The sequence below is a fragment of the Euprymna scolopes genome, chromosome 10 (assembly GCF_053919585.1).
Source record: "Euprymna scolopes isolate OS-2025 chromosome 10, ASM5391958v1, whole genome shotgun sequence".
In the NCBI taxonomy this organism is placed as follows: Eukaryota; Metazoa; Mollusca; class Cephalopoda; order Sepiida; family Sepiolidae; genus Euprymna; species Euprymna scolopes.
In genome coordinates this window covers 69438273-69457106 of record NC_136491.1, presented here as the reverse complement: position 1 = coordinate 69457106, position 18834 = coordinate 69438273, and the positions used below count along the sequence as shown (strand labels likewise).

Sequence of the window (18834 nt, the reverse complement as noted above, 5' to 3'; positions counted from 1 at the left end):
AATTCGGTCCAGTTAGCTTTATGGATTTTGGTTTTATTTCTTCTGTTAGAGGTTCGTGAGTTTTGAGAAAAATTGGGAAGTGGTCACTGCCACACTGGTCATTATGTACCTCCCATTGAAAGTCCATAAATATTGTGGGGAAGCAATAGCTGATGTCATTCTTGTGCTTGGGTGAAGGTATGAGTATACACATTTCAGGTGATTCCAGTAGTAATTTAATAATTTCCCCAGTTTGGTTGATATTTTTGCATCCCCACATTTTGTTGTGGGCATTGAAGTCCTCCATTAAAATGAATGGGTGGGGAGTTGTGCTATCAGATCTTCAATTTCAGTTTTATTTAGTTTGTATTTAGGTGGAATGTAGATTGAACAAATAGTTGTTGGTTAGTAGAGTGAGGCTTTAATTGCTATTGCTTGAAGGTTTGTTTGGAGTTGTAATTTCATATGTGGTATCCGATTTTTTATTATAATTGAGGTGCCATCTATTAATCGGTTATCTTTTTCTGATCTACTTGTTTGGTTGTAGATGTGGTATCCTTTGAGGGTGATATTGTCCGTTTCTTTTAGCAGAGTTTCCTGTAGGCCAATTATACTGGGGTTGTATTTCGCTATTATATGTTTAATTTCTTCATAATTTGGTTTTGTGCCTTTGCAATTCCACTGTATGATGTTTTTATTCATGTGTATACGGTTTTTGGGGATTTATCTTCAATTTTATGTATTTGATTTCCTTTTGTCTTATTGAGCATAGGAGTTATTGTTTCTTAATATTTGATTGTGGAGGTTAGAGGCTGTCATTTATTTCTTTTGTTTCCAAGGTTTTAAATTTATTCTGGTCTGTAGTTCATGTTTTTGACATAGAGTGGGATCTGTCTTTTGGGGATTTTTCATTTATTTTCTGTTTGGTTGATGAGAGATTCGATTTTTTTTTCCTTTCTGGGATGTACTAGGCGTTTGTTCATTTGGTTTCGGGATGTTAGTTTCCGTGGGTTTTTTTATTTGAAAGTTGTATCCGGTTTTTGAGGTCTGATGGGATTTTGCTTTCGGCTGTTTGGGAGTTATTTTCAAGTACAGCTTGAGTTGATGGTAGTTACTGTAAGGTGACCCTCAATGCCTCAACTAATTCTTGAAGTGTCTTTATTAGGGTTGTGATTCTCTTTAGTTCTTTATTTTCTATTGTTTTTGGTTGGTTTTTGGTTGCACCTGCATACAATTTAGCTGGTTTTGTCATGGAGGTTGATTCAATGATCTTTCTGGCTTTGGCAAAGCTTATGTTTTTTGTATATTTTCATTTATTCTTTTTTCTTTGATTCAGTTTTGGCAGAGAGGCAAGTATGCTGGATGGTTACTCATCACAGTTTGGGCATTTTATGTTTCCTTGGCATTCTGTTTCCTGGTATTCATTACTGCTACATTTTGGGTATACTGTTTTCCTGGTGCAGTATTTTTTGTAGTGGTCGAATTTTTGGCAGTTTAGGCAGCGAAGTGGTCTGGGGATATATGTTTCTACTTTAATATCAATATATCCAATTTTGATTTAAGTTGCTGGGGTGGAAGTATTGAAAGTTAATATGTGTTTGTGTTTATTGAAATTCTTTTGATGTCAATAACCTTTCGGTTTTTTAGGTTTGTTTTTATTTATTCTAGGGAGCAGCTGTTTAATTCTGGATGATGTTTATATCACGGAACTTTGTCCATGTTAGAATTTTTTAGGCACTATTTTTAGAAAATACTTGTACAAGTAAGATTCCATTTTATAATTTTTTTATTTGCTTTGTGTTTAGATTTTTGTTTATAATCTTTTCGATTAGGAATGGAGACATTTTGGTTATATGTGTAGTATCTTACGATCCTAAGATTATATACTCAGGAAAGATTGTATTTTCATCTTCATCACTTTCTGTGCTTGAATCTGAATGGGGTCTTTTGATTTTTTTGGAAGCCATATGAAGTATCATTTTCTTTCATCATCCTTGCTCCCCACCCTCCTCCTTGGAGCTCTATATTGAGAGATGGTTGGGGGAAAACCCATTCACCCAAGCATCTCAGGGATACAAGGATGATATACTCAAACAGTGAGTGTAGTTGCTTGTGAAGATTTCCATATTTTCTTGGCCCCAGCAAGGTATAATAAAAGGGTTGTAGTTGGTGGCATCTGTTTTCACTATCTAATTGGCCCTTGCCATCGCCTTTTAATATCAGTGTTGTTGTTTTTATGTATTTATGTATAATGTATTTGTATTTCTCTTTTTGTGAGGGTTTACTGTTATTAGGGCTTGTCATGACTATCCAATTCATCGGGTTGGGTCTCTCTGCCCATCTAGCCATAGTAAGGGCGAAAATGGAGTGTTGCAAACTCACAGCTACTTGGATCCAGGGCATGAAGTGCTCAGCCAACAGGATTCCATTCTAGAGCATTATGGGTTGCTACCTACGGCCAACATGGCCCCATTGAAGGACTTTTATTCTCTGCAAGCCCCTCATTGACAGGCCCTTTAAATATATAAAGTTTTTGTGTTTCAAGTTCTTCAAGCATTTCTTTGTGATGTTTGTTTTAGTCATTTTGTTTCATAGTACATCAACCCCTTTGGGTTATTCATGTTGCATCCAGTTATTTTGTAGAAGGTTTTTATTCTTCAAGCCAATTATATCTTCAATCGCTAGTTTGTAGTGTTTGGTTTAGTGGTTTTGTAGTAGATTTTATCGTTTTTGTTCCCTGCCTTGTAGAACATGACTGTGTTTTGCAATGGGAGAGGGAAAAGTGTTACAGTATTAATGTTTGGTACATTTTAAGTTAGGAAACCAGTCATGAAGTAAGGGGAGATAGAAAGAGAAAGGGAAAATGGGAAGAAGGAAAAGGGAGAACATGTGGGTTGTGGTTTTTCTTTTTGGTTTTGCAGAACATAATTAAGTTTTGCAAAAAGAAGTAGAAAAACAAAAAGCATCAATGTTGGGTGCATTTTGTCTCAGGAAGCCAATATCTTCAGACAGCCTGATCTGGTAGCACCAACCAAAAGAGAGAGAGGTGTCGATTTGCAAAAGTCATATAGTTGCATATCTAATTTTTTAACACATCCCTACCTCTGTTCAAAAAAAAAAAAAAAAAAAAAAAAGTTGTTAAAGACAATATTTCTTTCAATACCAAGAATGATTTTAGCACATGATATGTACAGATTATGTGGAGGTTTTTTTCACAGCAAGAAGTACTAAACAATCATAAACAGGAATTCTGAGTAAAATGGGAAAACAATTAGAAAATAAAAAAAAAGATGAACCATTAACATAAACGTTTTTTGTTTTTTTTTTGCAAATCTAATTACGTACCTTCTCAAAAAGTGGCATCAAGAAAAGCGTCTTTGCAAAAGGATAAACAATGTCAGCATCAAATTTTTTATTGAAACTCTAAAAATAAAATGGAAAAAGAAAAAATTATTTATTCATACAATAACACAGATTTTTCCAAGTAATATTCTTTTCCTTTTTATAAATGTTAGGACGAGACAAAAAGTATAATACAAGGGGAGTAATTCTTTACTTCTTGGGGCAAAGTTGCCTCCCCTTTATCAGAGTCCCAGACTTTAAATTCTCGCGATTTCTTGCAAGATCAACAACCGGAAATAGAGAGTGGAGGGAAAACAGAGTGACTTTCAAAATGAAAAATGAGCATCATTTCTGTTCGTTCCTGTTATCATACTTGGACTTCTAACCTTTCATGTATTATGTTTGAATTGTCGTGTGTGTGTGTCTCTTCATAATAAATGTATATCGTTATTTTAACAGCAAATGGTTTCTTATTTGTTCATAATTATTCCATTCTTTCATCATGTGCTGCAAACATACCCACGTGAAGGCTGGACACTCTGTGGTAAGATATTTTATGTTATATTGATCCTAACGCACCCCAGTATATAACAACAAAGATAATCTCAGCAATACCAAAAATGTTTGCATTTGAAAATTAGTTTTTATTATCTTAAAATACATTTTTCTCTTTTTCATCTGAAGAAAGAAACGCACCAGACCAATAGTATTCAAACATTTTTTTTTTTCCAGTAGCAGAAAATACTTAATTTCCATGAGATTGGTTGCTTTGTTTTATGGCAAATCAATTCTTTTCTAGTTATTTAATGCCAAACCCAGTAATTTTGGAAAAAAAATTTATGCTTTAAGTTCTTTATATCTTCAAATATTTATTCATGGTGTTTGGTTTGATTGTTTTGGAGAGGAAAATTGTTTTTGTTTTGACTTCACAAAACATGATTGAGTTTTGCAAATAGGGGAAAAAATGCAATAATATCAATGTTTCGTGCATTTTAGACCAGGAAGCCAATATCTTCAATCAGCCTGATTTGGTAGCACAAGATAATTTTCATCAGACATTTATTACAATTACATAATACAATTTTTTGAGTACAGGTATGTAGGACTGTTGATAGAAAACTTATCAAGAAATGTTTTATCATCAGTGTCCCTCTCCTCTTCACTTTCTAAGTTAATTCTTTATTTGTTAAAATTCTAAAAATAGTAACAAGTTGATTATTTTTTCTTTAATCCTTACCAAATTAACAACTCTTGATAGGCTTGACATGTTAAGCGTTTTGTAGCATCCATAAATGAGAAGAGACACACAGTTCAAAACAGCATTCAGTGTACTATCTGGTAAAATATTATCAGTTTTTAAGATGGCCGACAAAGTCTGAAAAATAAAGAAAAATATTTAATTCAAATTTATTGTAACACTAGATGTACCAATGACCCATTGAGTCACAATAAATACTACTATTTATTCTATTTTTATTTCATTTTATTTCAATTTATAAACTGTGCTATATCTTTTAAGACCTTAGGTATTTAGTATAAAAATAAATATTTGATTATACAACTTAAATAAATAGGATAATGTCTAGAATACTAAGTTTATGCAAATACACTGTATTTTAATTGTGAGTGAGTCAAACAAAAATCTGATTTTACTGTTGTATTGCAATCAACTATTTCTTAGAAATCCACCATCCTTCCCCAGCATTTGACAAAGTTGAAAGACGATTACCATGGCCAAATAATATCAGGATAAATTTTACTCCGCTAATATGTAGAGAAAGTATAAAAATGTCTCATAATTCTTTTTTTTCAGTTCACAACAATGGTGAAACTGAGCTTTAAGGGCCCCTAAAAGTTTAATAGTCCCAAAGAAATGGCCAGCATATAAGACAAAAAACATAAGGTAGGCAGACATCGAGAGATTGTTTATTTTGTACTGCCACTTGGACTTAGGGTTAGTAGAAAAGTTAAGGAAAGACATGTGTTTCTATATGATCCTTAACACTGACATCTTGATATGTGCCAGATCTGCTGGAAGGTAAAGAAGCAAAAATTAGACAATTTTCAAGAAAGATTTTGGTGTTTCTGAATTTTTGAGATGACGTATTATTTGGATTGTTCAGATTACTTTTCTCATCTTAGGTGTTATTCTCACAACATTTCGACTAATGTAACCTTCAACCTTCTTCAGGTATATCTTGATAATGGCTCTTATTGGTGAATAGACAAACATTCTTTCCACTATTCAACAATAAGAGCCATAGTGAAACTACACTTGAAGAATGTTTAAGGTTACATTGACCAAAACATTATGAGAATACCACTCAAAAGTAGTCTGAACAATCAAAATAAAGAGTTTGGTATTATTAACATCACTTACATGTTAAGAAAGTTCAAAAATCAACATGGCAAGCTGAAATTTGATTTTGGAAGCTGATTTAGAAATCAGTTTAAACAAGAATATTAAAATTTAATTTTAACTTAAAAGTCATAAAAAAAACACATGCTCTTCATTGATCCTATATCTGGATAGTAATAAAAAATAAATAAACTGAATAAAATCACTGAAAAATGCAAGTGAAAAGATTGTTAAAAATCAATTTAGATAAATACATTCGAAAATCTGTCTAGAATTTGTTGTCCATTTTTTATAGAGTACTTGACATCCTTTTTTAAAATTATGAGATTTTTCCTGAGTCCATCCGTCTCAAAATTCTAGTGATGTAAAATGGATTGGTTTTATTTTAGTTCATTTTAAAAAAAAAATTAATTTTATGTTGTAAAAGGAATTTTCATGTAATGTTATAAGGCCGCATTGCAGACTAAAAAAATAAACATTCATTGTAGCAACATAATTTAGTTAGCTGAGTCATTACAAAACAGAACGCATTTGTAATAACGTGCCTAAAAGTGATTAAAGTGCTGATGTCAATTCTTTGACATTTAAATCTTCACCCCCTTTGCAATCTAAATCTTCACTCCATTAAAATTTATTTTATTGGGAAGGTTTTTTAATTCTCTATTTCAATTGGTAAATTGATGTCACAATAGGAATCTGACATGTTTAGATTTGAATGCAAGAGACAATCATTATTTTAACCAATCACATTGTCAGATTATTAACAATACTCACATTAGAAACTTCATCTGGATTGGATACTAAAGCTCCATGTTTGAATTCGATCCAAACAGACATCACATTAAGTAGACGCTCAATGTTCTCAGCAGCAAAATTTTCTCCCTTCAACCAAGATTGCTGATGTTTTGTTATCTCCTCCTGCAGGATTAAAAAATAAATAACTTAAAATACAAATGTAATAAAATAATTACGATCCTTTTTCTGATTCAAAGACAAAGAACTATTTAATGATTCCATGATCATAGGCATAGCCCTTTTCAATATTTTTCAACCATTTAATACTGAAATTTGCTAAAACAAATGTTGCAAAATCTTTTATAAAAGTCATTGTATGTTATAAAAATCAATGTTAACAGAACATTCAAATAAGTTTCAATGTTTCTACAACATTTTAAGGCATGATTGAAATTTTCTTTCAATAATGTATGAAAGCAATTACCAGTTAGATCCATAAAATAACTGAAATATATCATAAAACTAAAAAGGAAATTCGTTTTGTTTTTAAATAGATTTACTTTGTTTCATAAAACAAAAAAAGTTTAAACATTAAATAATTATTCAATCAGTATCTTTCAAATTTAAAATAATTCAAATTAGTTGGTTCTTGTTCAGAATTCACCCATATTAAAAATCTAATACAATGAAAATCTGTATAATATACATACCCGTGAGAAAATGAAAATATATTCCAAAAATCACATAAATTAAGTAGATCTATTTTTAAATAAAATCAACTTTTATGAGTGTCACAGAAGTAATTGTTTCGCCCCCCACCAAACAAAAAAAAACTTCTCAAAGAGATAACTCGAAAATAATCCAAACCTTGCAAGATTTGTTATAATACCTATTTTCTTTATAAAAAATAGAACTACTTGATCAATTTATATGATTTTTGGAACATGATATCTTCATTTTGTTAGAGGCATGTACATCATACAGACTTTTCTTGATTTTTGCTTTTAAATAGAGGGGAATTCTGGACAGGAACTAATTTGTTTCATTTGGGAGCCACATTATAGCAGTCTGTAAGAACAAGTAATTTTTTTTTAAAGAAAACACCACCATATTTATTGTTTTTATTAGTCGACCATAATGCAAATGTTTTCTTTCAAGGCAAAAAAATTCTAAACATGACTATATTTTAAATTATTTTCAACCAGTAATACATCGCCATATGGGTAATTAAAAAAATTTTTTTTTAATATCTTAATACCAGAATTAAAGATTTTGATGAAAGAGAAGAAAAACTATTTTCATACTTTCTATTCTGCTAAGGACCATCTTTAGGGTGTTTAATTTAAAAGGAATAAAAAAGATAAAAACAGGTATAAACCTTAAATGCATGTTTATATATATATCTTACCAGTAATAATGGCCAGAGATTAGAAATATGATCTGTGCCATCAACATGATTGGCTAAAGCTCCCATTGTTTGAGTGACACATACTTCAATCTGATCCAAAATAAATTTGTTTGGAACATTCTCGCTGTTCAGATCAGGTCCAAGCTTAGACAGAATCACAGGAAATACCTAGAGTAAAAGAAAAGAAAAAGACACAAAAGATGTTGATGAAGAATTATATGCACAATTATAATAACTTACAGATCATTCTTAAACTAGCAGGCCGCATGCCATTGCCCGATCGTAAAATACGCTTCAATATGATATTTTGATTATTGCAGATTTTGCATTTATTAGTATACTATATTGGACTCAATACATAGCAATGATTTAAAAAGTAAAAAAAAAAAGAAATGACTTGTGCGCCACTACCGAAAATCAAAATCAAAACATTTAGCTTACTATTTACTTTTTCCTTTAACGTTAATGCCTGAGCTATGAAGACATGTTTGCTTCAAGACTCAAAATTAAAACATAAACCAATAGCTATTACGTTATGCATGCATATTCATAATGCTGTCGTTCGACCATCACCAGGCAAATTCCATTTTTTTTAATTTTCACACTTGTGCACCGATTTTCCCTGGCTAAAACCCATATATAAAGTTTTGCATGGGTTCGAATACCTTATGTATTAAGTTTCATATCTGCAGACCAACTGACAGAGGAGTTTGGTAGGCAATTTTTTTTTTAAATATATACACGCATACATAAATATATATAGAAGAAGGTTTGTGTTTACTATAACCTTTTTATGTAAATATTACGCAAGTATAACTCATGTAGAATATCTGCATGAACATAATTAGATGTAATAGTTAACTAAAGATGATCAGCCCATAAGAAAACTGAAGAAACTAATAAGGAATTAATTAAAATGGATTTTTAAAAGAATATGCAAATTAGCTAGATCTTTTGCAGATGAATGCAATTCCATGACCCATATATAACAAAGTTGTATTTCCTTTTAAATAAATAGGAAAAAAGGGATTTTAATATGAATGTCAATACACAAAAAAAAAAAATTATAGGAGTATAGATTTGACTGAGAGAAAAGGCTCATTCCATGGCTTAATGATAAACATACAAAATTTAGAGGCAGTGATTATGAGTTTAAACTTCAACTGGGGTATAAATATTTTTTAGTTGTATAAATATTTTTTAGCCTGTTTTTGTCCAATTATTAACAATTATAAACATATTAAGAAAAATTGCTTACTTTATTCTTATATGCATAAAATTACATTTTCAAATAAATATCATTCATAAAGAGAAATCCATTTTAGAGTTAAAAATGAACAAAACCAAAAGTGTTTATGCAATTACTTTTTCATTATTTTATACAATGTCTAATCGATTTTAAAATAATAATAATAATAATAATTTATTTAAAAATTATATTAACATAAATCTTAAAAGCTTATTATTTATAAATTTATAACAAAAACTAAATAAACTCGAAACCATTTATGCAATGTAAATTTCATCTTTAAGTAATACATCCGATTGATTTAAAAAATGATAATTTTGTAAAGCCTCGTGAGCAACACTAGATTGGTACAGCTAGTACTTATTCAGATAATCACAATTCATAAATTATTCACCTTCACAGCACAAAAATGAACATGATTTTGGACATTCTTCATGACTTCAAAGAGTAAACGACTTATGCCAGCAGTGTGCTAAAATTAGAAGAAAAAAAACATAATAAAAAACATTTGTTTGCTTAGTAGAAAAATTAATGATATTTATTGTTTAAAAAATACTTATACATAAATAATAATATTTAATAAATATTAACATTTATTTTCAAACCTACAGCCACAAGCATTTCAAAATTACGTTCTTGTCAGTGTATGACAATGTCAGTCAGGTGATTCAAACAGTCACAAAGTCACCCTTTGTATGCATACATATATATGATGAGAATAATGGAAACAGTATTTTGACAAAATAGAGAAATAAAAAGGAACAAACCGAGTTATGTGTTCATCAACGTTTCATCTTTATTTCATTCAGAATTTGCAGTCCAGAATATCTGAACGAAGAATTCAAATACCTCACACACACTTTGAAAACCTTGCAATATCCCACATATTTCATATTAAATGCTAAGCAAAAAGCCACACAAATATTTTCCAGGATAAATAAACAAAATTATATACACCAGACATTTTTCTCATAAACAGACATCTTTTACCTACACACACCAATAACACAATAATTTGCAACACACTAAACAAACTATGAATTCCAATTATACAAACCACATCACAAACTATAAGATAAATATTAAAAGCAACAAAAAATCTCCAAAACAAACCAGTTTCCAATGTAGGCATATACACTATTCCTTGCCAAAATTGCCAACGTAAATTAGAAAAAAGGCTCAATGAATATAAAAGAGATATAAAACATAGCAATTCTCTAAGTGCATTATTTTCTCATTCATTGCAACATAATCACACCTTTGACTTTAAACAAGCAAAAGTAGTTAAATTTATTTCAAATAAACCACACCAGAGACTTCTTGAATCAGTGCTTATCACAAATTCAAGCACAATTAAACAACATGAAGGTTTCTATAATATAGTGCCATTAATAAGTAAACTTTTATTAAAAGAACATAATTTAATTAATTAACCCTCTCACACCATAGAAACACCTCCTCTAATAATTAATACATATAATCTCAATCAATAAATTACATAACAAAAACACTCATTTAATTTCTGTTAGACAGCTATATTTGAATTTTAATAGACATATTTTTTCCAGAAAGAATATTAACGGTGTTCATATCTTTTAAAAACACATTAACGACTATATGACATTATTAAAAATCTCCCTCTCTTTAATAACGAAAGATCCCCTCCTTTTTTGAATTTCCAACTTCTTTTTCCGTTTCTGAAATGGAACAGCGTCACACTTTGCACATGAAAAATTTTCAAATTATAATGGTGTTTTTGTTTTCTTAATCTCATTCATCCAGAGGAAGTCTCGAAATAAGGACGAAATGTTGATGAACACATAACTCGGTTAGTACCTTTTTATTTCTCTATACATATATATATATATTATATAATGAATGCTGTATGTAATTTGTAAAAGTAATTCTTTACTGGTAAAGTTATTTTATGGAAAATATACAATATATATAACAAAATTTGTTTAATTTTCTTTTCTTTTTTTTTACTGTAAAAGCATTTAGAAATGTTAGCATAGTTTATGATTATACCCACCTGTGGATGTTTGTTTAAGCTGGAAAACACAAAATCAAAAAGTTCACTTTGATCTTTCACCTACAAAAAAAAAATATATATATATATACATTAAAATGAAAATTTAAATTTTCATCCAATAAAATAAAAACGATCTTAGTTGTCTTAATATCCAGAAAAGTACTTGTCTACTCCAAATTTGAATGTGATATTTGTTTTCAGCATACCTGAAAACGTGTAAAAGTTGTCAATTTAAAGAAAAATTTATCAATAAATTCAAACAACCAGACAAGGAAATATTATTGTGAATTTAAAATTCATCATTCCATTTAATTTGGAAATCCGTGAAATCAGATTAAGGTTTTTACACTTTATTTCAAAGTTGTACAATTTTAATTGAAAACCTTTTAAATAAGCTGATATTTTTAAGTGTTTATTTACCATATTTTGAGATTGTAGTTATTTTTAATCAAATGAAAAAAGAAACAAGTAAAATTGAACAAAAAATACCACAGTATTGTTGGAAAAACCTATTCAAAGCATTATTTTTAAAATAGGTAGTTATAATGTAATAAAGAACAAATTAAAACTTACTTTTCTTATAAGGAATGCAAAACTCTCAGCTGCAAATTCTCTGATGTAAGGTTTATTTAGTGTGCTGAATAGGGGTGAAAAATATCTAAAAGAAAAACAAGATTAAGAGAGAATATTTACAAAGGAATATTATAAAGTTCTTGAGAATAATTATCTGTAAAAATATTTTAAAAAATTATATTTTATATCATGTTATTATTATTTGGTTTAACATCCATTTTACATGCTGGTATGTATCAGATGACTTTTAGAAATTGATTTCTAACTAACTGCTACCTCAACTGTTCTACACCTACTAAGCCAAGAACTCTCATCTATTTTTTCTTAATGTAATCATAGTATCAAAGTCTCCTGTTATGCACATATCTATCTTTAATGTTCATATTTAATCCTACTCTGGTATCATAGATGATGCTGGGTTAAATAGAGCTGAAAATAAAATACCAATATCATGACATGAAAAGAAACTGGAATCTCTATTATTCCAGTTATTCTAAGAGCAATTGGACTCATAAAAAAGAATTTTAAAAACTACCTAGCCAATATACCTGGTGAACCAGGTGCAAAAGAGATTCAAATGATTGTACTTAAAGGGACGGTCAGAATCCTTAAAAGATCTCTCGGATAGAATATCTGAGTTAACGGGTGAACATTTAGCATCCAGTAGGATGCTCTATCCAAAGCTTGAACAAACTGATAAGAAAATTTTTTAAAAATTAAAAAAAAGAGAGAAAGTTGTAGCGGACAAAAATTGCCACAATAACTGGCAAAGGCAAAATCTCATGGCTCAAGATTTAAATCAACTGTCTCCTTGGTTTGTCCCAGGCGATGTGTGCTGCCTGCTCTGGCTGGCAGCACACATCGCCTGGGTCTTTGGCCCCCAGGCGATGTGTGCTGCCACAAGCCAACATGGCTATCTTCACACACATACTCTCTTTCCTACCACAAAACTAATTCTTCGTCCCTGTATCTACTACCGGATGCACACTCCTACAACACATATCTACTGAACACTTTTCTCTCTCTTTCCACAGGTCTATCAGTCTGTCGGATATCTAATTTACGTTTTCACATCAGAAACTCTTTTACCGACTACTATAAATACAAGCGCGTACGAACACTGAACTCACTACACATAAACATACTGAACACTTTTCTCTGTCTTTCTCCATTAACCGGCCTATCTAATCTATGTCGTAGAACTGTCTAATTCTTTATTCCGACTACTACTGACTACAAGACATGTAAACTGAACTATTCTCTCAGTCAACAAGCCGGTATAATATTAAATCTATCCTTACACACAAGAAATCTTACACCTACTAACCCATATCTCTCTTGTACACGCTACTAACCAAAATGACAAATAAAGTTGCTTTTTAATGTTAAAATGAGACTTCTTTTCGTTGTCTATCATTATTAACTAAAAGGTCATCAGATCTAAGCCTGTCTTTAAAACTCAGATTATATATTATCATATCATGTCCTCAACACTCGCTAGCGAGGTTTCACTTCCATACATCATCACACTGCATACATATGCCTGATAGACTCTTCCTTTGGTCAAAAATGATAATGCTTTGCTTGTTAATAATACTGGCAGAAACTCCTAGAACTTACTGCATCTAGTATGAACTCATAATAATAATTAGTGGTTGGACGATTAATCGGAATCGGAAATCATAAGAATCGTGTATTTTGGGGGGAATCGGAATCGCATTATGAAAAAAATACCTTAGATTTACGATTCTTTCATTATGATTCTCTTATATTTTTAAGTTAAATTGTTTGCTTGAATGCTGTCAAAAATTTATGATAAAAACGTCATAGAACTTTTCATAACATAGTTAATATGATATACAAGAATTTTATTAACTATTTTAAAGATAATCTTTATTTATCTTAATGAGTTTTCTTATTCCATCACATACATAGGCGCTGTCTGTCTGTTTCGAAACTTCAAGGCTGTTTGCACTGTTGCGAAACTTTAGGGGACGCGAGGTAACATTGTTTTTATTTATGAGCAAAGTTTATTTATGTATAAAACAGCCTAACTACGTCAAGTCCATGAAAAAGTTGATGAATACTTAATCCTTAGAGAAAAAGATTTTATTGCGAGTAAATCATGTTAAAAATCAGTGGTTTTTCCAACTGGTAATTAGAAAAAAAAAAGAGGCATACTTCTACACTTTATTTCAAGCACCTGTCGTTGAAATCCAAGGGAGAAATCAGTATTTTAAACTATGACCGAAGCATGAAATAAATAACAAAATAATTAAAATAGATAATGATTTTTTGATTTCATTTAAATTAATTTTTTGTTGACCCTTTAAAGTTGCTTTAATTCAAAAAAAATATTTAATTAAAATTATTTATTTTTTTCGAAAAAAAAAAAACCCAAAAAAAAAACAAAATAAACACAAAAGAAAACTATGTTATAAAACTCCAATGTTTCTTTCATTACAAAATTGTTTTATTAAACTTATATTTTCTTATGCAAACTTTTCAATAAATGTTTTTACAATTATATTTTGATAAATTTTTATTTTTTTGGTTTTCAAATGGCGCTCGCCCAGTTTAGACAATTATGAATGTCATTTTCATTATCTGTTTTTAATAAAAAAATATATACGATTCATTAAAAACTTTCCCATTTTCATTAATTAAATTGAAACATTTTCAATTAAACAATTATGGATATATGTTCTCTTCCACTTTCTTTATTTACTTTTTTTCATAGTTCTTTCTGGAAATAATTAATATCCAGTTTAATTTTTTGTTATTTATTTCTAACTTCAGTCATAGTTTAAAATACTGATTTCTGCCTAGGATTTGAACGACAGGTGTGCGAAATAAAATGGCGTCTCCAGTTTTGGCGATAAAGTGTAAAAGAACTAAAAAGGAGGCGCTTATCTTTTGGCAAGTATTTTTTTTTTTTTTTACTGATACTCTTCCAGGAGTAAATGAATGAAAAATCTCATTAATAAATGAAAAATATCTTGTCAACCTTTATATTTTTTTAAAAATAAAACAAGCAAAGCCAAATTATTTAAACAATAAAAGGTTTGATAGAACAATTATGTTCTATAATTCATATTATGTTCACATTCATTTTTATTTTTTAATTTCACAATCTAAAATAAATAATGTTTTCGAACAAGTTTAAATTTAGTCTTTACATAGCCATAATAAAATTTTGTACCTCACAAAAAATATTTAATTATGTACTTTCTATTTTCTGAACGAAAGCTGTTTCAGGAAATATTTCTAAAACGAAAGTGAAACTTATCAGGTGGTATCAGTTCACAAAACTTTGACACTCGGTTAGCTTTTGTTAAGTATCCAAAAACAAAAACGTTAAAATTTCATATTATGCTGACTGACGGTTCTGTTTAAGGTCTTTCGAAAACTACAAAAGAAAACAATCATTTTGCTATCTGTTAAATAAATGCGGTAAGTGAATTTCATTTTTTTTTCTTTTAGAAATTTACATTTCATTAAAATATTCTGCGAATGAAGCAATTAAACATTTCTTTTCGCAACAAAAGCAAAAAAAAAATGTGAAAAATTTATTAAAAAAAAGGAAAAAAGTTTAACTTTTTTAAAAAATCCTTTGAACCTTAACTTTGCAAACTAACTAGTTACTCAGAGTCGTTCAACTAAAGGACTGTAGGGGCTTGGTCGACATTCACCGATGCCTGGTATCACAGTCGTGATGTGAGCATAGGTAAATGTTTCCCAACCCCAACAAAAAATGAAAAGGTTGTCAGAAACAGCATTAAGGCGGAGGCGATTTTGAAAGATCAATAAATGACTTTTATTGAACAATAGAAATAAACAATTACCAAAAATTTACTTTTTTATATAGAAATAAAGAGTTAAATGAAGACATTAAATAAGAATAAACATTAAAGGACGATAAGTATATAATTATATAATAAAAATAAATATAGAAATAAACCAATTTATTTAGATTTAAAAAAATAACTTTACTATCGTTAAAAATAATTTTAATTTAAAGTCAAAGGAATAATGAGGAATAAATAAATTTAGGAATAATTTGAGACGATTGAATCTAAAAGGCTAAAAATTTAATCAAAGATCTAGTCATTTTTAAATTTCATTTAGAAATAAGAATATTTTAGAAAGTGGAATAAAAATCAGTTAGCGATTGAAGCTGTAAAAAAAAAAAAAAAAAGTTAAATTTTACAAGTTATCAAAAATAAAGAGAAAATAAAACAAAAAAATGAACATCAAAAGATAAAAAATATGTGTTATTCCCTTTAAAATTTGATGTTATTGTATTTTTGCTGAATTAATCATGACTTACTTTTTCTTTATATTTTTTAATATATAAAATAACTCCTGAAATTGATTGTTATTAATTTCATGGTGCATGTTTAATTCATGGTTAGAAATTTTTGTTTTGACTTTTATCTTCAATGTAAGAAATTTTATGAAAAAAAATCAACTCGTTTTCAGAATTCCCTTAATTGTATTTCCACTTTTTTGCTGTACCAAATTTTTTCGCTACACAAAAATTTTCCATATCAGAATCGTTAATCAACATTTTCCTGGAATCGGAAAAAATTTAGGAATCGTCCCAACACTAATAATAATAATATTCCAAACTAACCTATTTCTGACTAGGTTTTTATTTATCCTTCTTTCCCTCATGTCTATTTTTATCACTACATCTACTACCCCAAGAACTTTCATCTATTCTTTCAACATGCCTATACGAAGTCTCCTGTTCTGCACACATTTCCCTGTACTGTTTAGATTTAATCTTTCGCTGAGGTCAAGAAATTTAAGCCGGTCTTCAAGGCTTGCATTATTCATTTATAGACCATTCTCATATAATTCCTCTCCATGCAACACATGTCCTCAACCCTCACTGGTCAGGTTTCAATTCCATGTCACATTATATACACGTGCCTGATAGACTCTTACATTACTTGACAGTGGTAACATTTTGCTAGTTAGTAATCACAAAAGTTGTCTAAATTTACTCCATTCTAACTTGCAATCATACTAGTACTTTCTTCACCCTATGTTCTAATGGTATCACCAAGATAACAAAACTTCTGAGAAACCACAATAGTTTTACCATCCAAATATACTTTCTCCACATCTTTCTCATCGATCTCCATCATCTTACAGTTCTTGCACTGGTTATCATTTCTCAACCTAAATTGCAACTTGGAACAAGTGAAGAATGCATGGTCCCCTGTGAGTGCACAGTGAACGAGGCATAAAAAAAAATGACTAAGTTCAGCACCCCCCCCCCCCTCCCAATTTAGTCACAGAAGTCCCCAGGGGACATCAAATCCTGGTGAAATGAACAAACGGTGCAATTTTAGGCCTTAACATATATAAATTTGAGTTCTGCACCATGCAAAAAAAAGAAATGACTAAGTCCATCATCCCCCACCCCCACCCATTTAGCCCCAAAAGTCCCCAAGGCCTTAACATATTTAAATTTGAGTTTAGCACCATGCAAAACTGCTAAGTAGACATACACAGAAAATTTTGGACAAATATGGTAAAATAGTCCCAAAAATTGAGTGTTTTTATTAGTCCTAAAAGAGCCCCTGGGGCACACCCAAAAGTGATCGCAAAGTATAGACAAACAAAATTATATAGAAATTAGTTAGTTATAACTTTTTAGAAAGTTTTATAAAAATCCAAGGCATCAATTTTTTTTTTAATAAGCACAAAAGTGTCAATTATAACCATTTTAACCTGAAAGACACACCTAGGGGGGCAACCGGAATTTTCCCAGAAAATCTGTTCTGTTACTTTTTTACTCATATCATGTTTAATGTTTGTGCAAAATTTAAAAAAATTCCAAGGCATAGTTATTGAGAAAAGTGCAGGCGGACAAACAGATGAACAAACAAGGGTGAATTTACAGGTCCACCCTCCTTTTGTCAGGGGACCAATTATAATTTTTTTTTAAATGACAGGTTTACTTGGTTTATTTTTCTTTCTAGAATAATAATGATAAAAATGTTAAAAGCAAAAGTAAAAAAAAAAAAAAAACATGAATACAAAGAGGTTGCATATGATAAAACAGAAAAGCTGGATTTCTTTTTACCTGAAGATATTCTTGATGTCTTTGATCATGTAGCGCCAGAGGAATTTGAATAGGTAAGAAAGGCAGGTAAAAATCATCTCCAGCAATTGTACATCTTGGGGATGAGCTTTTAATAAAGCTACTAAAACTTTAAACACATCAGGAAAATGTTTGTAGAAGTCATGCTGAAGATCCTTGGCAAGTTGCACCACTAAGCTAAAATAAAAGAAAAATAATTAGATACAAATACAATACTTATGTCAAATATTTATAACTAACTATAAATATCCGGTGTTGCCCAGGAGTCTTACATTTGTCAGGAGATAGAAACATTTTATGTTATATTATTTTATTTTTGAACGTATTTTGAACACCTTTTTGAATATTTTTCTAACCCCATTTTCTTCACTTGCTGTTTCTATCTCTTTCCCTTTTTTTCTCCATTTTCCTATATCTTTCCTATTTTTTCCTTTCTCTTTTTATTATTGGGTCTTCTGTAATTGTCCCAATTATTTCATAGTGGCTTATATCTTTTTAAATATTACCTTCATACATACTACCCTTCTGATTTACTCATATATATATATATATATATATATATATATATATATATATATATATATATATATATATATATTGTACCTACTTTTGATTACCATTTTATCCTATTCCTTCATTTTCAGTTCATTTCTAAATGTCATTAAGCCAGTTTTTTTCTATATTTGCATTTTGTATAATTCTGGCCCTTCTTTTCTGATGAGAAGCATTTGGCTTCGAAATGTTATGGCCTAAAGAGTTTTTTTTTCTAATTTCCCGTAAACTTTTCTTTATTATTCTGATCCTATAATAAAGTTAAGTATAACTTATTCTCCATCTTTCATTTAATATTTATATATATAGTAATTTTGCTGATTGTTTTTTTGTTTTTTTTTTCGATACTGACTACTGAATGTATTCACATACCTTTTTTTGGGATAGCAGTGTGATGTTCCCATATGAGTAGGGTATATATATATTTTTTATGGAAATTGCTTCAGATAAGGTATGATGTAAGAAACTAAAAAAAATACTCCACGGT

General features: G+C 29.8%; 1 protein-coding gene across 1 annotated transcript in view; it reads right to left on the bottom strand.

Annotated features, from left to right (window-relative positions):
• LOC145286076 (small subunit processome component 20 homolog) overlaps positions 1-18834 on the bottom strand; it is a 169371-nt gene that overhangs the window by 124715 nt on the left and 25822 nt on the right. The window contains exons 6-13 of the mRNA XM_080134747.1: positions 17778-17972; positions 11678-11762; positions 11105-11164; positions 9467-9544; positions 7824-7991; positions 6455-6598; positions 4559-4696; positions 3325-3402 (exon numbers count right to left, since the gene is read on the bottom strand). Of these exons, the coding sequence (XP_079990873.1) occupies positions 3325-3402; positions 4559-4696; positions 6455-6598; positions 7824-7991; positions 9467-9544; positions 11105-11164; positions 11678-11762; positions 17778-17972 (946 nt within the window). The remainder of the gene's footprint in view (positions 1-3324; positions 3403-4558; positions 4697-6454; positions 6599-7823; positions 7992-9466; positions 9545-11104; positions 11165-11677; positions 11763-17777; positions 17973-18834) is intronic.